Source organism: Scyliorhinus canicula, chromosome 2 (genome assembly GCF_902713615.1).
Source record: "Scyliorhinus canicula chromosome 2, sScyCan1.1, whole genome shotgun sequence".
NCBI lineage: Eukaryota > Metazoa > Chordata > Chondrichthyes > Carcharhiniformes > Scyliorhinidae > Scyliorhinus > Scyliorhinus canicula.
The window spans coordinates 132,946,304-132,971,867 of record NC_052147.1 but is presented as its reverse complement, the minus strand read 5'-3'; the positions used below and the strand labels follow the sequence as shown (position 1 = coordinate 132,971,867).

Genomic DNA, 25,564 nt, shown 5'->3' with positions numbered 1-25,564 from the left:
CGTGTCTACAATTTTCAACAAAATTCACAAGGAGGAAAAGATGGCTCAGGGAGGATTTCATATTAAATTAAAATTTGCAGTTTAGGTGAATTCTGATTATCGCGCAGGTTAAGACTCCAGAATTATAGGAAATAAAAAGTCCACTTATGGAAGTGGCAGATGGAGCTGAATGTATGAAAAATCTAACCTAAAAACCCAGCTAAATATTGTCCAGTATTCTCATTTTCTCAGTGTTTTTATTTTCTCCAAAAAAGTTTAAAAACTGAGAACTAGGTTTAGAAACATGACTCCTTGCCTATTTTGCAATTTGCATTCTTTGTTTATCATACAGAAACATTAATATTATCAAAAGTGTGAGATACTGGGCGCAGCACGGTGGCCCAGTGGGTTAGCACTACTGCCTCACGACGCTGAAGTCCCAGGTTCAATTCCGGCTCTGGGTCACTATGTGGAGCTTTAACATTCTCCCCGTGTTTGTGTGGGTTTCGTCCCCACAACCCAAAGATGTGCAGGGTAGTGGATTGGCCATGCTAAATTGCCCCTTAATTGGAAAAATTAATTGGGCACTCTAAATTTTTTTTTTAAGTCTGAGATACTTGGATTTTACATGAGTACAGGAATTCACCTCAATTTTCTTGTTCTAATTAGAGATCGCATTGCTGAACAAGAGTCTCAGGAAACTGCTGCTGAAAAGCTTGTTGGAACTAAAGAAGAAGCTGATGTGCTATCTGATGAGGTAAATATATAATTAAACATTCAATGAATATTGTAACAATGTGATTCCAATATATAACAAAGGAAGATAGAATAAGCCCAAAGAACTTTAAACCTATATAGAGCTATAAAATACTGGGAACCTTACTCAAAAATGTAATTTAAAAATGCCTAGAAAGTGAAAATACCATGAAGGGCCAGGACAGATTTGATAGACTATTATTGAATTTTTTTGAAGAAGTAAAGGATAGAAAAGAGTAACAAAGTAAGTTTTAATATATTTGGATTCCAAAAAAACCTTTGATAAGGTACTACATAGACAATGATTAAGGTCAGAAAATGTGAAGTTGGGACAAGCAGCAGAACGACAAGCAAGTTAGCGACAGTGTTATAATATACACACCAGTATATCATGGTGCAGACACACACTGATTGACACACAGCAAGACCAATCAACACACAACACCGCAGCTAATCACCAGTTAGAACACACTCACTATAAAGACAGAGGGCACTAGTTTTCCCGGTCATTCGGGATGCAGCCTCTAAGAAGGACAGAGCTCACAACTTGTAGCACAGATCTTTATCATGTGCTGAGAGTATAGACTGGTTAGGATAGGCATGGGGCTTCAGTTTAATCTAACCTACTTTCACTGTGGGTCGACACTATGTTCAACAGTTTCTAGCTTAATAAAATAGTGTTGTACTATTTCAAGTGTTGGTAGCCTGTATGTGTTACTGCTATGGTAAAGGCAGGCTCCACACATTCAGAGTACCCAACACATCACAGAGCAAAGAAAAGAGTAGGAGTTAAAGATAATTAGTCAAACTTGCAAATGGTGGGAAGTGGTATTAATCATTTACAAAGCAGTTAATGCAGAGGAAGACTGAAATACAAGACGACAAGCTTGCAGAATGAGTGTGCAATTGACAAATGAAATTCAATGCAGATCACTGAAAGGTAATGCATTTTGGAAGAAGGAGGCCAAATACTCCCTGGATTGTTCGGGTGGAATTTCCGTTTGAGGCTAAATGCAGTGGTGATAGGTTCTGGCGACACCCACCCATTGGCCGTAATGGTGGGAACTCACATCCAACTGTGCACTTGGAAGCTCATTCATTATTCACAGGCGGGTATCTGACTGAATAAACTGGCAGATCGAAGATGATTCGTCCGTCAGCTTGCGGGGGTTCAAAGTTCCAGGCGCCATATTTGAATGCCAATTCAACACATACATTTCACTCCAGCTCATCTGCCTTCTGGACACTTGTAGAGATGTCTTTCACTCAGAAGAAGAAAACCGAAAGCTTCTTGTAACAAGCAACAGCCTGCTTCACCCATGAGAGTTTGGGGCCTTGATCAAAGGAGTGCAGGTGCGTATGGGTGTCTTGTATAATAGAGATGGCTCCAGGAGGCACATGGACCTAGAACCTCTGGGTTAGGATGCCATCACACAGGAGGTAAGCGCCACTGGCACCTGGGTCGGAAGCGGATGAAGGATCTCATCTGCTCCACCAGGCTACGTCATCCTTCACCTCCCTACAAACTCTCATCATGGCATCACATACTTTCTTCAGGACTTCTTGCATCCATTAGCGGGGGACACGTATTAACACTTATTTTCCAACTTTCACATTACCACACACTGGGGACATGCACCTTGCCCAACCACTGCTGCAGGTCTTGCACATAACAGTCCTGAAAGATCACAGACATGGGGAGGGGTGGCCAACATTTCTCTCAGAGTTTGAGGGGCCTGCAGCCGAGCTGGCTTGGAGGGCAGGAATTGCTCCTGTCGGTAAGGGTAGATCGGCCTCTCCCAGCAACCTAGTACAGATCACTGCTCCATCACGTCAGTAAATCTTGACAATCTGACTGAGTCACATGCATCTTGTACAGCCATGCTTGTCAACTGAAATCCTTGCTCGAAGGCACCAGCATTTTGTGGCCCACAAAGCAGCCGATTTCCAGTCCAAGCCCCTGACTGTCAGAGGAGGAAGGGCATAGCTTTAGATTCAACTTAAGCTCACTTTCTGGAGAACACCTCACTGATATGCCCTCACAGCAGCTGAAGGCAGGGACAGTCTAGGTCTCTGGCACTCAGAGGGCTGCTGAGGACCAGCCAGCTGCTCTGTCTGAGTCAGGTGATGAGCCTCCAGAAGCAGCTGCTAACTCCATGCTGGAGAAACGATAGGCAGAGATTCGACAGTCACTCAACAAACTAGAGTTAACAATTGATTAGTCTGTCTGCGTTCTCTGATGTCGCTCCCAACATGTGAGCACTTCAAGGCCAGTATGGGAAAGTTGGCAATCACCATGGAGATCTTGGTCCAGCAGATCTTGCTTGGTTTGCCTCGGCCCTGCACTCTATGGCATCACACCTGGTGGGCACAATCATGATGGAGGGACATGGGGATAAGGCTCCTTACCCTCCCTCCAGATGTACCATCTCCTGACATTCCCAAGGGTGTGCAGCCACTCATCAGAGTTCCCTCTGCCTGTGACTCCATCCACTCCTAGCTACTTGCGGCTGCCAATTGTGCTTTTGCCCTGAGCAGGTGACCCTTATCAGGCTGGGGTCCTCCAGGCCTTGGGCTACCAGAGGACATATGCCAAGGTCATCATACATCAGGATGTAGCAGTCCGCAAGTTGCCTCCACCTGTGCTGTGGATATTGGGGATTGCACTGAGGGGTAGCAGTCAGATTAGGACGGTTAAGATATTTTGATGTCACTTTTGATTCATGAGTGATCTATCATTAAAACAATTGCATTTTTGTGAATACATTTGATTGTTGTGTGAATATTTTGGTCACTAAACGCGTTGTGAAATTGTGCATTGGAATCCTCTCGTGTTGAAGTTCGGCAATCCTCCCACTTAGTAATAATGTCCCACTGTGAGATAACATTCATGCGATAACTTCAGTTGAACTAGTCACCCCTTCCTTGAACTTCTAACCCTTCTTTCTCAAGGAATACATAGAACATAGAACAGTACAGCACAGAACAGGCCCTTCGGCCCTCGACGTTGTGCCGAGCAATGATCACCCCACTTAAACCCACGTAACCCGTATCCCAACAATCGCCCCATTCACCTTACACTACGGGCAATTTAGCATGGCCAATCCACCTAACCCGCACATCTTTGGACTGTGGGAGGAAACCGGAGCACCCGGAGGAAACCCATGCACACACGGGGAGGACGTGCAGACTCCACACAGACAGTGACCCAGCCGGGAATCGAACCTGGGACCCTGGAGCTGTGAAGCATTGATGCTAACCACCATGCTAGAATAGAACAGCTCATGAGCATTGATAGCATTTGTGTCGACTCTGGTAGTGGTAGAACATGACGTTCTCATCTCAGTCACAACAGTGTTTACTTCATTAGATGATGACAAAAGTGTCAAGTCTTCTCTCACATCATTCAGATTCCTCAGTGGACTCAGTTCCCAGAGTGCGTGCATTCACAGGGCACTGCAGACTAAAACTGAGATCTTGGCCTTGGCTCATTCTTGCTGCAAATGTTTGGGCATTTCCTGAGATGAAAGGAAATGGCATTGAGAGCTGGGAAAGATGTGACCATCTGCCCTCGCATAACTATTCTGTCAATATTAAAGTATCACGGGAACGTCTTAATTCCTCCATGGCGTTATCGTGTTCCTATTGACCCTCAGCAGCTTCCTGTGCCATTGGATCTTCATCCTCAATGAGTTCCCATCTTGCACCAGGTCACCCTCTGGCAAGGGCTCAGCTCTTTGCATTGCCAGATTGTGAAGGGTGCAAAACACTGCGATGATGCAGGAAACCCTACCAGGAGTATATTGTCGTGAGCTATGAGGTGGCCCTAGCATCTGAAGCACATCTTCAGACGTTCTGTGGCCTGCTCTATATGGGAACTTGTAAAGCTGTGAGCAGCATTGTATCTCTCCTCAGAATGGCTCGAGGGCAATGCACCAGAGTCATCAACCAGTGTTTCCACCATTTACAAGGCACAAGTCAGAAGTGTGCTGGAATACCCTCCATTTGCCTGGAAGAGTGCAGCTCCAACAACACTCCAGCTCGAAATCATCCAGGACAAAGCAGTTCACTTGATTGGCACCTCTTCCACAAACATTCACTCCCTCCACCACCAGCAAACAGTGGCAGCAGTTTGTTGAGTTTTTTTCAAACGTTTTTTTTCCGGGATCCACTTTTGCCAGACGGTCGGCCTTCGTGCCCCATGCCAGCCAACCTTCACGACCCAAGCCACGTTCCCTTACCTTTAATGCAAAAAGGGAATCTGCTTGGTCCTCATGATTTCACTCCAATCAGGTTCACAGGAGGAGAGGCGAATGCGCATATCGGATGCAGACTTCAGCCAGTTCCTTTGTGCTGTCTTCATTATTGTGAGCAAGGAAAATTAAACCTCGTACATGTACGTTGTCATGAAGGGCAATAGCAACAAAATGCTTGTTTGACCAGTACTGGATAATCCTGGGAGGTGCTACTCCAGAATGCTGACAGCCTCATGTCACAGGCAAGGTACAGCAGCGTCATCTTTTTATTTGGAGTCAGCTGTAAGTTAATAACTGACTCTGAGGTCTCAATCTCCAAAAGGAATTTTTCTCACACCACTTTCAAAATTTGAAACTTCTCTCAATTGCCAATACATTTCTGTACATTACACACATGGGCTTTGCATCCTTATTTAAAATGTCACAATTGACAAAACCGTATCTCAAGAAATCATCTTTATACTGCTTTGTTCCCGAGTTGCGTTTCTCTTTTGTAGGCTGTTAACCAGAGATCCTGGAGTTCTGTACAGAGTTAGCATTGCTTTGTCCTGCCCTGGACTCTCCTGTGCAGCTCTCTCCAGCAGATTCATACATGAGATTATGCCAGTAGGTACAAACCTATTTGCATCTCTGGCTGTCTTTTATGGAAGAAAACAATTCGTCTTCACAGTCCTCTCGTCTTGCGTGCTAGCAGCTAGAAAATGGAAGATGCTCTCCTCCATGATTTGCGTCAAAATCACGTATATGTAGGGCGCTTGACGACAAGTGGCCGGTAGCGGCCTTTGGGGAGCTTCTGCGATCGGGACCACTACGGGAATGCCATCACGGATCGCTCTGCAACCCTCCCGACACGCGCCACAATCCTCCTGCGGATCGTGACCTGCACTTTGAAAAAGCCTGATCTGCAAGATGCCCTACAAAATTGGCTGCTTAGGCAGCACCTTCAAAACCCATGACTGCTACCATCTAGAAAGACGAGGCCAGCAGCTATATGGGAAGACCACCTGGAATTTCCCCTCCAACCCATTCACCGCCTTCATTTTGAAATTATTGTCACAGAGTCGAATTCTCGAATTCCCTCCTTAACATCACTGTGGGTGTACCGACACCATAGGGACTGCAACAGTTCAAAAAGCAGTTCATCACCGCCTTCTCGTGGGCAATTAGAGATGAGCAATCGATGCAAGCTGAGCCAGCAACACCCACATCCGCAAAAAAAATTTTTTTTTAATGCTATCATGATGCTAAACTGATGTTCTGGCTGATTTGATCATTTCAGTTTGCCTGGGCATGTCCCATCAATGTTTATGCTCATCGCTCCCGGCTGAACAGGTGTTCATCAGACCAAGTTCATCCCATTAGCATTATTTAAAGATTCAGACACATACTTACAGAATCTTTACAATACAAAATTGGCCATTCAGCCCATAGAGTCTACACTGGCTCACTGAAAGAATATTCTACCTAATCTCACTCCCCTGCCTGATCCCCATAAGAATGCAGATTATTTCTTTCCAGATAAAAATCCCAATTCCCTTTTGAATACCTTGATTGAACTTGCCTCCACCACCCTTTACAGGTGTTTGTTCCAGACTCCAGCCACCCTTGGTGGCTTCTACTTCTACTCTTTTGCCCATTATTTTGAATCTGTGTCCTCTATAGCTTGATGTACTCCCAAGAGAGAGCGGTTTCTTACTTTACCCTGTCCATACCCCTCATGATCTTGAATACCACAATCAAGTTTCCTCCCAGCCTTTTCTCAAAGGAAAACAGACCTAACCTCCCCAATTTGTCCTCATAGCTGCAGTTGTTTATCCCTGGAATCATAGGGCAGCACGGTGGCACAGTGGTTAGCATTGCTGCCTCAAGCACCAAGGATCTGGGTTCGATCCCAGCCTCGGGTCACTGTCCATATGGCGTTTGCACATTCTCCCCATGTCTGTGTGGGTCTCACCCCCACAACCCAAAAGGTGTGCAGACTACATGGATTGGCCACACTAAATTGCCCCTTAATTAGAAAAAAAGAATTGGGTACTTTTTTTTTTTTAAAAAGGGAAAAAAATCCCTGGAATCATTTGTTTGAATCTCCTTTGTACTCTCTCCAATGCCTTCACACCTTTCCTCCATTGTGATGCCCAGAACTGGATGCAGTATGCCAAATGATGTTTAACTAGTATCTTATGCAAGTTCAATATGACCTCCTTACTCTTGTACTCAATACCTCAATTAATAAAGCTGCAGATACCATATGCTTTATTAACTGCTTTCTCAACATTCCCTGCCACTTTCAAAGGCTTAAGTACATAGACACCACGGTCCCTTTGTTTCTGTGCCTCAAGAGTTTCTCCCTTTAGTTAATACTGTGTCTCCACATTCTTCCTACCAAAATGCATTTCTCGGCATTGAGCTTCCATCTGCCACTTTGCCTGCCCAGTCACCATACGTCTTATGTTCTTTTAAAGTTCAGTATTCATGGTTTACGTTGATGGTAGTGTATTTTTGGGGATGTTTTGGATAATTTCTGCTATATGTCTGAAAGGATAAAGGATTTAGTGACTGCCTTAGCTCATAAGCTTAACCTCTCATCCTTTCTTTAAATTACTTCCAAATTTTACAATTCCCAAAGCAGTCTCACCTGGCCTCCCATTTTCCAACCACCATAAGCAATCTTGAACTCATCCGAAACGTATGTATCCCAATTTGTATTATGTCCCATTCAACCATTATCGGCTGGTGGACCGATATCAGCTCCAAGCCTGGCAACGTTTCAACTTTAACATTCTGAACCTTGCTTTCAAATTCCTCCACAGCCTCACCACTCCTTATTACTGTAATCTCCTACCTGCCTTTAAGATCTTTGTGCTGCATCAATTCTGGCCTCTTGCAGATCTGACTTCAATCATGTCACTTTTGGCTGCTATACCTTCAGTTCCCTTAGTGTTGACTACAGTATCAGCCTTTCTAGCTATTTGATTCCTTTACAGAGACTCGAGACTCCTTAAACCACCTTGACCAATCTCCTGTCCTACTATCTCCTTATATTTCTGCAGGGTGTTTGATAATTCTCCTGTGAAGCATGAAGTTCCTTAGGATGTTCTACTTGTTAAAGGTACTAAATATTGCAAGTTGTATCCATTTAAATGCAATTGCTATTTCCACTAAAGGAGAAATTTCTTGTAACCTGACTGTCAAAACTAAAAATAATGCACAGAATGAAAGATAAGCATTACATGTCACAATCTTTCCTATGTTTGAAGGAAATGTTTAGTTATGCTGCAATGTAGATTTCCCCCAATTTGCAGAAAACAGCTAGCTGCAACTAATCTTCACACTGACTTTTTAAAAAAGCTTCACATGGTACCTCTGGTAATAGTAAATGGACAATCAAAATTTCTGTATTGGCAGAAGTCCATATTTCTTCAGTGGTGCTTCCATGATTAAAAACAAATTTGAAAAGTCTTTTTAAACAAAAAAACTCTTGACTTTTACAGCCACAAACCGATCATTACCAACATGTAGGACATAAAGTTGAAGCAAAGAATGATTGTGAAAATATTGTAAAACAGGGTAAGTTATGAATACCCTTTATTTTGCATAATGCGTATATGAAAGTATGTGAATCCCTTTTAATGGAAAATTACCTGATATCCAGACGTAACCCAGCAAAATTCTGTAATGTGTTTTCTACATTAAGCATTGCTTAAACTCTGACAAAAAACTTGGCTAATTGGTGAGGTAGAGAAAATATTAAAGATTGCCTTCAGGAGAAGACATGGGGAAAAGCAGGTAGGAAATGGATGGAGATTGTATTCTTACTCCATCGTTGCACACTGGGTACATTGCTTCATGTTGAAGAATTATAGGATTCTATGGAAGTGCTGCAGCAGAGTCGAAATGCCTGACTTGTAGATTTTCATGTAATTCAAGAGCTCGCCACTCTAGCATAGAATTATAGAATACTTACACCATAGAAGGCAGTCATTTGGCCCATTATACCGATACCAGAACTAGGAACATTAGCTGAAAATTAGAATTGGGTCATTCATGGATGAAACAAAGAATTTAATTATGCAATGGATAGTGGAAATCTGGAATTATCTCCCCAAAAAGTTACTGAGCCATTGATCAGTTGAAGATTTCAAAACTGAAATGGGAAATTTTTTGTTGGGTAGTGGGTAAATGGAGTTAAGGTACAAATTGCCCTTGATCTGATTTTTTTTAAAAATTTCGAGTACCCAATTCATTTTTTCCAATTAAGGGGCAATTTAGCATGGCCAGTCCACCTAACCTACGCATCTTTGGGTTGTGGGAGTGAAACCCACGCAAACACGGGGAGAATGTGCAAACTCCACACGGACAGTGACCCAGAGCCGGGATCGAACCTTGGACATCGGCACCATGAGATTGCAGTACTATCACTGTGCCACCATGCTGCCCTGCCCTTGATCTGATTTAATGGTAAAACTAACACGATAATTGAAATTACCTGTTGTGCTGACGTCTGCATTCTACAATGCTTCATACAGTTAGATTGTGCATTTCCCAATATTATGATGGCAAATATAATAGACAAGCTGCATGGAGCAGGATCCCACTAACAGTTATAGAACCATAGAATTCCTAGAGTGCAGAAGAAGACCATTCAACCCGTTGAGTCTGTGCCAACACTCAAAGAACACCCCACCCAGGCCCACTTCCTCACCCTATCCCCATAATGCCATAACCCCACCAATCCTGCACGTCTTTGGACACTAAGGGGCAATTTAACATGACTAATCCACCTAACCTGGAGATCTTTGGATTGTGGGAGGAAACTGGAGCACCCAGAAGAAACCCACGCAGACACTGGGAGAAAGTGCAAACTCTATACAGACAGTCACCCAAGTCCCTGGTGCTGTGAGGCAGCAGTGCTAACTGTGCTGCCCCAGTAATATGACTAATTACGTTAGTTAATCTGCATTTAATGGCCCTCAAACTGTGGTACGGAATCTTTAATATTCACATTGACATCAGGAAAGGTAACATCTCTGACACTACAACATTCCCTCAGTGCTATGTTAAATTATCATCTCAGATTATCTGCTCAGCTCCTGAAGGGTGGCACGGTAACAGAGTGGTAAGTACTGTTGCTTCACAGCGGCAGGGATCCGGGTTTGATTCCCGCTTGGGTCACAGTCTGTTCAGAGTCTGCACATTCTCCCCGAGTCTGCATGGGTTTCCTCCGGGCGCTCCGATTTCTTCCTACAAATCCCGAAAGACGTGCTTATTAGGTGAATTCTTCCTCTGTGTACCTGAACAGGCTCCGTAGTGCGGCGACTAGGGAATTTTCATGGTAACTTCATTGCAGTGTTAATGTAAGCCTACTTGAGACAATAATAAAGATTATTATTATTATGGAGTGGAGCATGAAGCCACAACCTTCTGATTCAAGTCTGCATGCTAGAAACTGACTGAATAAGCCTGGTCATAGTTTATCCAGTTCTGTCAATAATTAAAACCAAGAATTTGGAGTCAGTTGCTTCTCATGGCAACAATCTACATCAGACTAAGACTGTGACAGGAGAGAGGAGGCCAGACTTTGTCAACTGTACGTTGTTGTAGGTCAGGGAGAGGAAGCTAGATTTTTTGGGAAGTGTACGTTGTTGTAGGTCAAAGACAATGGACGCGATTTAATAGCCTCGTCGTGCCTAACTTGGTGACGAGATGAGACCGTTTAATCTCGCGAGTAGCCTCTCGCAATCTGGACTTTGCCCTCGCTGAGCGGGATCCAGATTAACATATTTAGGGAAGCCATTAGGCTCATTTAAATATGTCCACACCAGATTCTCGTGGACCGGGACCTAAGAACTAACGGCCTTGCCTAAGAGACCTCACCATGGCAGCATTTAGCACTGGTTTCCACAAATGTGAACCAGGCCTTACGGCACCTGGGTGGTGTTTCCCAAGACATTCGAGACCCTTGGGCGGTCGGACTCTGGGCCGAGGGTACTCTTACACTCCTACTGACAACCAGGCACCCTGGAAGTGCCACCTGGGCCAGGTGGCACTTCTAGGCTGTCAGGGATGATGCCAGGCTAGCAGTACCAAGGTGCCATGTTGCCCGTTGCCAGGGATTAGGCCTGGGGTTTCCTTGCCTTTAAGAGATAGGGTTAGCGGGACTCAAGGACCTTGTAAGAGATAGGTTGGGTGCAGTGGGGGAGTCCGGAGGCGATGGTGGGGATGCCAAGGAGGTGGGTTGAAAGATCGGGCGATATTTAAAAATGGCGCCATGATCCGTGAATACTCTTCTCCCCAGTGCAGGAAATGATGGAAGTGCAGCCTCAGCAGGGCTTTCCTTGCCGAGGCCAAAAAAAAGGCAGTGCTATTAAATAGCACTGTCATTCTCAGCACTGCAGGTGCCAAGAAACATCCTGCTAAATGTGCCCAAAACGGGACTCTGTTTCTGACCCGTTAAATCGTGCCCAATCACTTTAATCTGCCCAGTGATTAGCTGGAGAAAATTGCAGTTTATTGAAGTCTGAATTGCAGATGAGCAGTCTGAAGACTGAGACAATGAATGGGCGAGGAAAGGTGGAGAGATAGAGCTGGATGTTGTAGATTATGTACACACAAAACCGGTGAATGATGAAGAGAAACGATGATCCTTGTGAATTTCTAAAGGGAAGGTTGCGGGATGAACGTGAGGCCTTTACTGGGATGCCCTTGGTCGAATTGGATGATAAGGAAAATTAAGCTAAGACACTCTTTTCATGTGGTCCAGCCAGATTTTATAGAGGATAATTAGTTGTACAGTAAACCTGCACCCCTTGAATTTGAAAGAGCGAAGTTGGGAGTCATACCTCAATAATTGGCAAGGATGGAGGACTGGAAGGGCGTTGCAGGGGTTAAGGACATCCAAGGTGAAGGTGAGCAGCACGGTAGCACAGGTTGATAGCACTGATGCTTCACAGCGCCAGGGTCCCAGTTTTCATTCCCTGCTGGGTCATTGTCTGTGCGGAGTCTGCATGTTCTCCCTGTGTCTGTGTGGGTTTCCTCCGGGTGCTCCAGTTTCCTCCCACAGTCCAAAGATGTGCAGCTTAGGTCGATTGGCCATGCTAAATTGCCCTCAGTGTCCAAAAAGGTTAGGAAGGGCTATTGGGTTACGGGGCGTGGTAAACCACTGTTACACCTGTATTAGGTGATGTAAGGTCGGACCTGTACTACAGGTTCACCGGTAGCCCCTGCCTGCTGACTCCGCCCAGGAAGAGGAGTATAAATATGAGTGTCCTCTATTCCGCTGCCATTTCGCCAGCTTCTGTAGGAGGCCACGCATCTTACTGCAATAAAGCCACAGTTGTACCCAATCTGAGTCTTTGTACAATTGATCGTGCATCAATTTATTGCAGTAAGATTTTCTACAAGATGGCCCTCTGAATCAAACCAGATCGCCTGCAGCTGGATCCGCAATCAACCGGCGTCAGAAAAGACTTTAATTACTGGCTAGCTTGCTTCGAGGCTTACATAAACTCAGTGACCACCCCACCGATAGAGGCTCAGAAGATACAGATCCTGTACTCAAGATTGAGCTCCAGCGTGTTTCCGCTGATCCAGGACGTCCCGACTTACGCGGACGCCATGGCACTCCTCGAAGAAAACTACGCGCAGAAAGCGAACTCGCTCTTTGCCAGGCACGTACTCGCCACTCGCTTTCAACTCCCTGGTGAATCCATTGAAGACTACTGGCGGGCCCTAATCCTACTTGTCTGGGACTTTGACTGTCAGGCCGCCACGGCCGCCGAACATTCTAATCTCCTCATGCGCGATGCTTTTGTAACGGGGATTGGGTTGGACCTCATCCGCCAAAGACTGCTTGATGGGGCCACGCTTGACCTAGCGGAGACTAAAAAGTTAGGGCGCTCCATGATGGTCGCCTCACGTAACGCTCAGGCCTATACCTCCGGCCACACGGCCCACCCATCCTATCCCTTGTGGACCCCGCAAACGGCCGCCACAGCCAGGGCCTTACCCAGCCAATATGCCTGCGCCACACGCCAATCCGCGCACCCCGGGTGTCCCCGATGTTACTTTGACGGCCAGCAGAAGCACCCTCGCCAACGCTGCCCGGCTCGCACCGCCATTTGCAAGGCTTGCAGCAAAAAGGGCCACTTTGCCGCAGTGTGCCAGGCCCACGCAGTTTCCGCGATCGCCCCCTCATCCCTGACACACACACAATGGGTGCCGCCATCTTAGTCTGGGACCACGCGCGGCCAGTGGGAGCCGCCATCTTCATCACCCCGGACCACGCGCAGCCAGTGGGCGCCGCCATCGTCAACCCCCGGGGCCACGCGCGGCCATCTTCACCTCTCGGGGCCACGCGTGGCCAGTGGGCACTGCCATCTTCTCTCCCCCCCCCCCCCCCCCCAGACCACGTGCGGCCCATGGCCGCCGCCATCTTGTTCAGCTCCAGCAACGTGTGGCCCATGGGCGCCGCCATTTTGTACCACACAGGATCTTCAGTCGCCGCCATCTTGTCTTCCCCACGGGGCCTGGACGCCAACAACATTCCACGACCGGGGCCCCCCAAGCTCTCTCTCTTCTGACACCAGTGATGATCAACCGCAGCTCGCCTCGATGACGCTTAATCAGTCACGTCCACAAAACCTGGCCACCGCTTCGACTACGGTGAAAATCAACGGCCATGTGACCTCTTGCCTGCTGGACTTTGGAAGCACCAAAAGCTTCATTCACCCGGATACGGTAAGGTGCTGCTCCCTCGCGGTCCACCCCGCCAACCGAAGAATCTCCCTGGCCTCTGGATCCCATTCCGTCCCGATCCGGGGGTTCTGCACGGTCACTCTCACGATCCGGGGCGTAGAATTCAGCGGCTTCCGCCTCTACGTCCTTCCTAATCTCTGCGCTGCACTATTACTAGGCCTGGATTTCCAGTGCAACCTCCAGAGCCTAATCCTCAAATTCGGCATGCCCCTACCACCCCTCACTGTGTGCGGCCTCGCGACCCTAATGGTCGACCCCCCCTCCCTCTTTGCCAATCCAACTTCAGATTGCAAACCTGTTGCCACCAGGAGCAGATGGTACAGCACCCAGGACAGGACCTTCATCAGGTCCGAGGCCCAGCGGCTGCTTCGGGAGGGTATCATCGAGGCCAACAACAGCCCCTGGAGAGCTCAAATGGTAGTCGTTAAAATTGGGGAGAAGTATAGAATGGTCGTGGACTACAGCCAGACCATCAATTGGTACACGCAGCTCGACGTGTACCCCCTCCCACGCACATCTGATATGGTCAATCAGATTGCACAGTACCGGGCCTTCTCGACGATTGACCTAAAATCCGCCTACCACCAGCTCCCCATTCGTAAATCGGACTGTCCATACACTGCCTTTGAGGCGGACGGTCGTCTTCATCACTTCCTCAGGGTTCCCTTCGGCGTCACTAACGGGGTCTCGGTCTTCCAAAGGGAGATGGACCGAATGGTCAACTGGTATGGTTTGCGGGCCACTTTTCCGTACCTAGACAACGTCACCATCTCCAGCCATGATCAGCAGGACCATGATGCCAACCTTGCTAAATTCCTCCACACCGCCACTTTCCTCAACCTCACTTACAATAAGAAGTGTGTTCAGCACGACCCACTTAGCCATCCTCGGCTATGTGGTCTAGAACGGAGTTCTGGGTCCCGATCCCGTCCGCATGCGCCCCCTCATGGAGCTCCCCCTCCCCCACTGCCTCAAGGCCCTCAAACGCTGCCTGGGGTTCTTTTCGTACTACGCTCAGTGGGTCCCGAACTACGCGGACATGGCCCGCCTACTCATTCAGTCCACCCAGTTTCCCCTTACGGCCGAGGTGCAACAGGCCTTCGCCCGTATCAGTGCAGACATAGCCACAGCCGGGATCCACGCAGTAGACGAGATACTGCCCTTCCAAGTAGAAAGCGACACATCAGATGTCGAACTTGCCACCACCCTCAACAGGCAGGCAGACCCGTGGCATTCTTTTCCCGCACCCTTCTTGCCTCAGAAATCCGGCACTCGTCCGTCGAAAAAGAGGCCCAAGCTATCGTTGAAGCTGTGCGCCATTGGAGGCATTACCTGGCCGGCAGGAGATTCACTCTCCTCACTGACCAACGGTCGGTAGCCTTCATGTTCAACAGCACGAATTGGGGAAAGATCAAAAATGATAAAATCTTGCGGTCGCGAATCGAGCTCGCTGCCTATAATTACAAGATTCTGTATCGCCCTGGAAAACTCAACAAGCCCCCAGACGCCCTATCCCGAGGTACATGTGCCAGCGCACAAGTAGACCGACTCCGGGCCCTACATGACAGCCTTTGTCACCCGGGTGTCACAGGGTTGCACCACCTTGTCAAGGCTCGCAATCTGCCCTACTCCGTCGAGGAAGTATGGACAGTCACCAGGGACTGCCAGGTGTGTGCGGAGTGCAAGCCGCACTTCTACCGGCCGGACCGTGCACTCCTGGTGAAGGCCTCCCGCCCCTTTGAACGCCTCAGCGTGGATTTTAAAGGGCCCCTTCCCTCCACCGACCGAAACACGTATATTCTCATCGTGGTCGATGAGTACTCCAGGTTCCCCTTCGCCATTCCATGCCCCGATATGACATCTGCCACCGTCATCAAGGCCCTCAATACAATCTTCGTCAGTTCGGTTTCCCCGCCTACATGCACAGTGACAGGGGATCCTCATTCATGAGTGATGAGCTGCGTCAATTCCTGCTCAGCAGGGGTATCGCCTCCAGCAGGACGACCACCTACAACCCCCGGGGAAACGGGCAGGTAGAGAGGAAGAACGGGACAGTTTGGAGGACGGTCCAGCTGGCCCTACGGTCCAGGAACCTCCCAGCCTCTCGTTGGCAGGAGGTCCTCCCTGATGCACTACACTCCATCCGGTCACTACTGTGCACTGCTACGAATAACACACCCCGTGAACTTCTTTTTGCCTTCCCCAGGAAGTCCACATCCGGGGTGTCGCTCCCGACTTGGCTCACAGCTCTAGGACAGGTCCTGCTCCGTAGGCATGTCCAACTCCACAAAGCGGACCCGTTGGTGGACAGTGTGCACTTGCTCCATGCCAACCCCCAGTATGCCTATGTGGTGTACCCCGACGGCCGCCAAGATACTGTCTCCCTCAGGGACCTGGCACCAGGAGGTTCCACCCATACACACTTGCCCGGCCAGGCGCCATCCTCCCCTCCCCTGGCGCTTCCAACATTAACACCACCAGGACCATCCCTCCTCCCCCTGCCCACGCAAGAGGACGAAGAGGATTTTGGCATTCTCCCAGAGTCACCCAACATCAGGCCGGCACCGACATCGCCAGCATCGACATCGCCACCACCGTTACGTAGCTCCCAGCGGAACGACAAGGCACCAGACCGGTTGAACCTCGAACTGGCACGGACTTTCAAAAGACACTTTTTCCCTTTCTTTTCCAATAAAACACTGTACATAAGTTTTCGCTACTGTATATAGTTCTACACCACCCCCGCCGGACTCATTTTTAACAGGGAGTGCAAGTGGTAAACCACTGTTACACCTGTATTAAGTGGTGTAAGGTAGGACCTGTACTACAGGTTCGTCGGTAGCCCCTGCCTACTGGCTCCGCCCAGGAAGAGGAGTATAAATATGCGTGTCCTCTATTCACCTGCCATTTTGCCAGCTGCTGTAGGAGGCCACGCATCTTACTGCAATAAAGACACAGTTGTACCCAATCTGAGTCTTTGTACAATTGATCGTGCATCACGGGGATAGGGTGGAAGTGAGGGCTTGATGTGGGTCAGTGCAGACTCGATGGGCCAAATGGCCTCACTCTGCACTGTCTGCTCAATGTAAGTGTCTTGCAACAGGAGTATGGTTTACTTCGGAAAACAGAAGTAGTTGACCCCGGAAGGCAAGTTGAACTAAAGTTTGCAGTATATTAGAAAGTAATTTGGTCCATTGTCTTGCTGCCAGCTTTTTGCCAGAGCAATTCAAAAGTATCCACACTTTTCTTTTAAGCCTTTTATATTTTCACTTGCAAATACTTATCCAGTTTTCCCTTAAAATATGTGGTAATCTCAGCTTCAATCAATCGATGCAGCAAAGCATTACATACTTCAATAACTCTCTTCGTAAAGAAATGTCTCCTAATCTCTCTGTCGTCATTTTATATTGATTGCTCAATCGTCTTTCACTTTTTAAAAGCAAATTACTGCAGATGCTGGAATCTGAAACAAAAGAGAAAATGCTGGAAAATCTCAGCAGGTCTGGCAGCATCTGTCGGGAGAGAAAAGAGCTAACGTTTCGAGTCCGATGCCTCTTTGTCAAAGCTTTAACAAAGAGGTATCGGACTCGAAACGTTGGCTCTTTTCTCTCCCTACAGATGCTGCCAGACCTGCTGAGGTTTTCCAGCATTTTCTCTTTCGTCTTTAACGCTTTCAAGGAATTATGAATTATAATTCCTCATCTATTGATCCACCACTTTCATTGTTTTCTCAAGATCATTGTATGTTGCTTTTCTTCACAATGCATTGCTATTTATTGAGAGTTTATTGAGAGTAAATTGTATCTGCCACTGGACAGCCCATTCTGCTAATCAGTCAGCCCTCTTTGAACCTCTTGTCTTCCCTACTGTTCTCTGAACTTCCTACTTCTGTGTAACGAGAAAATTTTGATTGTGTGCTTTATATTCAAGTCTAAATCACCTGGAAGCGCCAAGAGCAAAAGTATACAAGGAATCTAGGTTTTGTTATCCTGACAAATATATATTGGAACCAGACAAATCTGTAATTTTCTTTTAATGTTTTACCTGCTAGCATAGGACATGCAGGAATGATACCTGACTTTTCTCATGTTCTGTATTACATTTAACCCAGTTTGATTTCCTAACCCTTGAAGCTTCTGAGTAAGCGAAGCATTAAGAAAGAAGCCAAACCACAAGTCACGTACAGAACACTGATTACAAATCGCAACTTAAAGTTGGGTACTTAAATCCTACAGATGCATGCCATTGTGTAACATTAATGACTTGCTACTCAGCGGATAGGTAATGAATGGTTATTTAAAACAAGTACCAAAGGTTACAATATATCTCCATAATTTGCTCTAATGGGTGTTGGCATTATAGTAGCGAAGGGATTGAGGTTATAAATTGGTGAGATTAGTTTGTAATTTCTTTTGATAGCTGATAAATTAAGTGTGAATAGCTGCTTGATCAAATAGCTAAAGACTGCGTGTGATTCAAGGATTGGGTTAACCTCTTCCGATCTCTGATGCAGACTTTGGCCTCTGAAATGTTTAGTCAACAACCTTTCAGCAGTGGAGTTATCTGTTTCACTTGGATCTTTACTTCCAATTTGGGGGCAGGTTTAGCTCAGTGGGTTAGACAGCTGGTTTGTGATGCAGAACAAGGCCAATGGCGTGGATTCAATTCCTGTACTGGCTGAGGTTATTCGTGAAGGCCTGCTTTTTCAATCTTGCCCCTCGTCTGAGGTGTGATGATCTTCAGGCTAAACCCTTAAAAGAGGAAAGCAGCCTATGGTCATCTAGGACTAAGGTGACTTTACCTTATTTTATTTTTTTAGTTCTAACTGAATCCTCCATATACTTAAGTCTCAATATCTGAGCTGGTTCCACCAACCTTTCTCTGACCTCTTGCACTTGTAAAATAAAGTGACCCTTTACCAACAATTAGGGGGAGGTGGTGGCATAATGGTAATGTCACTGTTTTGGCAACAGTGGCTTTGGGATATGGTAGAAGTTAAATTAATTTAATAAATAAATAAGCTAATGACGGTCCAAAGATCTGCAGGTTAGGTGGATTGGCCATACTAAATTGCCCTTAGTGTCCAAAAAGGTTCGGTGGGTTAGGGGGATAGGGTGGAGGTGTGGGCTCAGGCAGGGTGCTCTTTCCAAGGGCCAGTGCAGACTCGATGGGCCGAATGGCCTCCTGCACTCCTGCATTTTTACATTGTTTTCCCTTCAAAGGCATTAAAATCAGACGATTTTCAGCATGTTGCTCCGATAAGTAAACTCAGCAGCAACCATTAATTCTGACTGTGTCAGCTAACGTTCTTTCCTGTTCATGTGAAGTCAACGTCTGAATATTTCTCAGAACTCCCATTTGAAAACCCAATCAGTTGCAACATACTATGATCATTTGAAAGTCTTATTTGTGTCATAACCTACATTGAATTCTTTCTGCTGGTAAACTCTGGTGACTTAGACAAAAATGCAGTGTGTAGCTCTTTTGCTAAGTATTTGGATTTTAAACAGCTTTAGAATTCTCTCTGTTATACGTTTAGTATCTTAAGAATGTTTGTTTGTTTCTTTCCATTTTGTATAAGGGGCTAAGGATCCTGAAGTAACTGATGATTGGTTTGATGCCAAAGAGAATTTCACTGCTTCTTGTACCTTCACCGTCAAGCAAATGAAGGCTAATGGTAAAGACAGAACCATGCCTGCAGAAGAAGATAGGACAAGAAGTGATGCATGTAAGGGAAAAAGATCATGACAAAAATAATTTGTAAGAATTTAGGGATCAAATTGCCAGTAGAATTAGCCCTGTAAACTATTCGACAAAACTGTGGGTTCTGCAGTGGCTGACTAGACCAATCCTGGAGACGCAGACTCTGCTACAGGTAGGGCAGGTGGTGGTCAATGAGGCAGGTGGGTTGGACACTGAATTTTAAGCACATTTTCCACTGCCAAAGCTTGGCCTCCACAAGCTCCACTTGGTGATGCTCAAGGTGGTTGGTGCCTTCGCAGATGCTTCTCCAGTTTGTGCGTTCTAGGGCAATTGGTTTCCACATGTGGGTGGGGATGTTGCATGTATTTAGGGAGGCTTTTAGAATGTCGATTGTCCTCTGCCCATCTACAAATCTCTTGCCATTGCTGAACTTGGAGTAGAGCACTTGTTTAGGGAGTCTTGTGTCGGTATGCGGACAGTGTGGCCTACCCATCGCAGATAATCAAGCATGACCAGTGCCTCGATACTGGGGATGTTGGCCTTTGAGAGGAAGCTCATATTGGTATGCTTATCCTTCCAGTGAATCTTCAGGATTTTATGGAGGCAATGTTGGTTTTGTCTCTTCGGGGATTTGAGGTGGCTGCTGTACATTGACCATGCTTCTGGTGCATTCAGGAGGGCGGTGACCACAGCTGTTATGTCGACCATGAGCTTGGTGGTGGATTTGAAGCCTCGGTCTTCGAACACTGTTTCTCAAACATCTGCGACTGGATTCTCTTCCTGAGACTAAGTGTTGACACCAGTGCAGGATTTGTGGCCTTCAATGACAGCTAAACTGGCACTGCACCTGTTCAGCGACTGTTAAGGGGCTAGCACCGGCGTCACGTGGAACACAATCGATTCCAATGAGAAACGGTGCGGGATTTTCTGGGCTTGCGATTGAGGCTGACAAGCTGTAGCCGCATATACACACTTCACTCGCCACACACATCATCCCAGCCAACAAGATGGCAGCAAGATGTGCAGCCCCACGCTTCACAGACGCCGAGCTTGAGACCCTCCTGGGCACCGTGTATCCAGCCCAGGAAGGCGGTTGCCAGCCGCTGCCATTTGCTGCGCCTGGGTGCAGGTGGCAGAGGCTGTTGCTCGTTGTGTTCTCTCTTTAATTGGCTCTGTTTCTGGTGGTTAATATGATCGCCTTCCTTAATTCTAATTACGTTTGCTCAAGAGTCGCCAGGTATCTTTCGATACCGCCACAAGGTTCAAAACCGAATACTGATCAAAGACTCGATACACCAGTTAGTAAGTTCGAAATCAATGCTCATTTATTTACACACACAGTCAAATATACTCATGCACAAAACTCTACCAACTAAACTATCACTACTGCTAAAGCCTATACTTAGCTTCGGGCGCCCACTCAGTCAGAGGAACAATGGCCGTTGTCCGGTTCTGAGGCTGCTGGGGTGGAGCTGGTACGGAATAGTAGCGAGATGCGTCTGTCCCGTAGCGTGCGTTGACTTTGGACTTACTTGTTCTGGTGCAGCTGCTAGGCAGGTCCCCTCGCTAAGAGCCAAAGCCAAGAGAGCGATTATCTCTTGGGGGCTTCTTCTTATACCCAAAGGGGGCTTCGCGCGCTTTTGGGTGGGCCTTGAACTTGGTCCCAATTAATTGGACCGTATCTTGATCATCGGTATTGATTTCCTCCATTAAAGGGGCGGGTGCCCTGATTGCTGGGCGGGTCCTAGGTGGCCGTTGGCCTGCTTTGTTCTAGTCTCCTCTGGTGCCAGGGTGTCTGCTTTAGTATAATTTACCTAAATGTTACTCTTTTGTCCCCAGAGATGGCTCATTAGTATGGTAATGGCTTTACAGCATCTGTCTTGTCTGGGAGCTACAGCTCCAATCAACAGACAAACCTTGCACCTGCTTGCTTTCTCTACATTGTCCGTTTTCCCTGCATTCTTTGCAAAGTGTCCATTTTGTTATCGGGACGTGGCTACAAGGCGATGAGCGCCACGGGCACCACCATCCGGACCGGCCTGCAGTGCCGTAAGAAATTGCACAACGTCCTCAGGGAGGCCAGAGTGAGTGAGCAGCACTGTGTCCCACACAGCTGCAGCCCTCTGCCCACCCAGAGGGCGGCCGAACCACTTCCCTGCACCCCATGCCGGCACCTATACTGACCACGATGGTCGGGTGCCCTGCCCACTGAAGCTACCACCCGCTGGGCAGAATGTGCCAGACTGTCTAACAGTGTGCATTTTCTGTTTTCCCCCCCCAGCCCCCCGTGCTGGCCAACATGGCGCAGAGGAGATGGCACAGTCATTAGCTGATATGGTAGACACAAGGTGGTGGCACAGTTACAGCATGATGTGGCGCAGTCCCAGACGGAGTGACAGGTGACGGCGGTGTCTCGGGGGACAGCTCTGCTTGCCCCCTCCGTCCCATGCAGTATCCCAGAGGCCATTGTGTGTGGATGGAGCCTGTGCCGGTGACACCCGCAGGGGAGGTGCCTATACACCGCAGCACCTCAAGACGACGACCCCCACTCTTCCAGGCGCATGTGGTGGACAACGGACAGAACAGGGTGGTACCATGCAACCTGGGACACCCGAGCAGCAGTCGGGGCCCATCCAGGCCCGGTACAGGACACAGTATAGCGATAGGGGCTAGGGCACGTATATGTATATATTTGTTCATGTTCACACTGTTACAACCGGCCTTGGTGCTCTGTCAGATGGATGTGAGGGGGGGGCTGGTCTCTACTTGCCTGGAGGTGGGGGGGGGGCGAATGGGTGGGCACCCCGACAGTCCTCACCTCTGCCACCCCAGGAATTGGGTGGGACCATGCGATGGAATGGCCAGCTCGCATACAGGTGCACGGTGGGCAGTGCTACCGTGGGCAGGAGTCACGTTTGTAAACAATGCGGAGCACCAGTGCTCATCGCAGAGCGGGCTGTCATCCATCCCATGGACCATACCTGCTGTTACTGTCAATCCAGGGCCCACCACTCCATAGTGGGGCAGGTATATATCATGAAGGGGGTTGCAGGCGGGGAGGGTTGATGGGATGCGGCGTCCATGCCCCCTGGCCAGTTCCCCCAACCCCCGCCAGTGAACATGGAGGCAATCAGAGTGCTTTGTGCGCATTGGTCCTGGAGCACACATTGTATGGCCTTCCCTGCCTGCCTGGACCTCATGGCCTGCCCTCCTGGTGGGCTCGGTCCATATTGAAATGGATGTATTGTGCCGACTGGGCATATAGGGCGTCCGTGATGGTGCAGATGCACCTGTGCACCAACCTCTGAGATCCTGGACAGGTCCCCACTTGGCGCCTGGAAGAAGCAGGTGTCCATTCCCCCTGCGGTGCCAGGTGCGCCATGATCCGGCATATATTTCACACTGTCCTCGGTCCGGCAGGTCCTCGAATGACAGGCACTGTCGGTGCACGCAAGGCCTCATGTGATGCCTCCTTTGCACTGCTTCCTCGGCCTGCTTCCTCCTCCTGAGCAGCAACCTCCTGTTCTACAGCTGCTCACTATGCTTGCTTCAGCTTCCTCCTCGTCAAGCAGCTTCAGCTCGTACAGCCACAGTGCATCCCCAAGGCAGCAGCGACTAGGAGGAAGGCCGCCATTATTGCTGGTTGTATTCCAATATCCATTGTCTGTAGGGGGTAAAAGGCCGACATGTTAGCTTGGTACGTAAAGCCGTGTCCAACCAGGTCCAATGGGCTAGATAGTGCCCCTGGTTGGCACTGCGGACCCTGCTCCCGTATGTCCCCACCGCCATCCATGCACCCTGGCCTCTTTGGTGCATGGATGGGGGCCTCTGACCCTAGTGCTCGTCCCTACTGCCAGGGGTACTGTCAGCTGGCGCTGGCTTTGCCAGCGGTACCCTCTGTAGCGCTCGTCCAGTGCCACCATAGGGGCAACCTGATGCCCTGCGGCTGGTGGCAGCCAGTTTGGGGTGGGGGGCACATGGTGGAGGATGGGAGCTCTGAGCTGGGCCAGTGTTACAAGGTGGGTGGACAGTGGGGTGCGCAGCAAAATGGCTACCTTGCAGGCCACGCTTGACCTCAGCCAGTCCCATTCCCCCGGACAATTTCCAGCCTGGTAGCCCTTGGTTGCGCCTCTCTGTGTCCTACCTCTCTCTTCCTCATCAGCCGTGGCGCCCGTTTCACGATTTTTAAAAGCACAAGTGAACCTCGCCGTTGGAAATTTGCTGTGGTGGAGACGGAGATTCACGGCGGTCCCGGAGAATACCGGGTCGGGCCTACTAATGATATGCCAGTGGTGTTTACTGTACAGGTGTTCTGGGACGCATTGACGCCGCTGTCAAGGCGAAGGAGAATTGCGATTTGGCATGAAATTGGTGCTCGCCACAATTTTGGCGTCTGAACCGATTCTCCGCCCAATCATGTTTCCTAATACCGGTGTTGGCTGATGGACAATTCCGCCCTTGAAAATTGCGTTGGTGCATTGGAGTCCATGGGCGGGATTCTCCGTTTGCCAGCGCCCAAGAGTCTCCCGACGGCGTGGGGCTGCCCCACAATAGGAAACCCCATTGACAGGCCGGCGTAACGGAGAATCCCGACAGCGGGTCGAGGCTGAAAAGTGGTGTGGCAGGGCGGAGAATCCAGCCCCAGGTTGTATTTCATCATCGATGTCTGCTCGCACCGAGAGGAGGCTCCTGAGGAATAGAAAATAATCCACATTGTCCAGGCACTGACCGTGAATCTTGATGGTCGAGGGCAGTGTTGTGTGGCAGGAGCAGGCTGGTAGAGAACCTTTGTTTTACAGATGTTCAGTCTGAGACCCATTCTCTCATGCACCTCGGTGAATGCATTGACAATGGTTTGTAGTTCAGCCTCTGAGTGTGCACACCCACAGGCATCATCTTTGTACTGCCTGACAGAAGTTGGGGTGGTCTTGGTTTTGGCCTGGAGACGCTGAAGGTTGAACAGTTTCCCACTTATCCTGTAGGTTAGCTCCGCCTGGTGGGGAAATTCATGGTGATGGGGTGGAATGTTGAAGTGCCGTAGTTCTTGACCGCAGGTCGCATTCATATTGATTCTGTGGTGCATCCGTTGGTGCAGATCACGGCTTTCATGTCATCATGGAGCAGGCAGAGAATGAATTTCTGTTGAATTTCTGCGGGTAGCCAAATTTGAGGAGGATGTTCCACAATTCCTCATGGTTGGCATAGTCGAAGGCCTTTGCGAGATCGAAGAAGGCCATGTACAAGGGTTGATGCTACTCCCTGCACTTTTTCCTGGATTTGTCACACACTGAAGATCATATCCATTGTGCTTCTTGATGGGCAGAAGTCGCATTGAGATTTGGGAAGCAACTCTTCAGCCACTGGGACGAGGCAATGGGGGAGGATTCTCACAATGACCTTTCCTGTGGCAGACGGTAAGGAAGTCCCTTTGTAATTTCCACAGTTGGACCTGTCTCCATTCTTGAAGATGGTCACAATTATGGCATCTGAGATCATCCAGCATGCTCTCTTCCTTCCAGACAAGGGTGATGAGGATGTATTCATGCTAAAAGTGCCTCTGCGCCGCATTGTAGTACTCCAGCGAGGATTGTATCTGCGCCTCGGCCGTGTTTTTCAGCTGTCAGGTGGCTTTTTTAACCTCCCGGTGGGATGGGGTCATGCTGATATGATGGCGGACAGTGTGTTGTGGGATGGCGTCGAGGACTGCATCTTGGTTGAGCAGGTTCTTGAAGGGTTTTCTCCAGCAAGCATTGACTGTCTCTGTCTTTGATGAGCGCTTCTCCGTTTTTTGCTCTTAGTGGAGTATGTCCCGGGGTATTCAGAACATAAATGGCTTTTATTGCACAGAAGAGGAGGGGGAAGCGGCAGCAGCAGAGTGGGCAGCTGCAAAGCGGCCAGCAGAGGAACGGGTTGCAGAGATGCAGGTGGTGGCTGCACAGGCAGGAAGGCCGAGGAGGAGGAGGTGCCAAGGAGGTGCCGCATGAGGTCTCGTGTACCAGCAGCTCCTGTCATTTGAGGACTTGCTGGACCAGGTATGCCGTCAGAGACTCCGGCTGAGCAGAGAGACAGTGAGACATATCTGCCAGATGATGATTTCATTTTCATTTCATGGAGCA

General features: G+C 48.4%; 1 protein-coding gene across 1 annotated transcript in view; it reads left to right on the top strand.

Annotated features, from left to right (window-relative positions):
- Positions 1–25,564, top strand: part of rbm44 (RNA binding motif protein 44) — a 220,970-nt gene that overhangs the window by 139,397 nt on the left and 56,009 nt on the right. Inside the window, exons 9-11 of the mRNA XM_038787013.1 lie at positions 649–736; positions 8,483–8,558; positions 19,327–19,473. Of these exons, the coding sequence (XP_038642941.1) occupies positions 649–736; positions 8,483–8,558; positions 19,327–19,473 (311 nt within the window). The remainder of the gene's footprint in view (positions 1–648; positions 737–8,482; positions 8,559–19,326; positions 19,474–25,564) is intronic.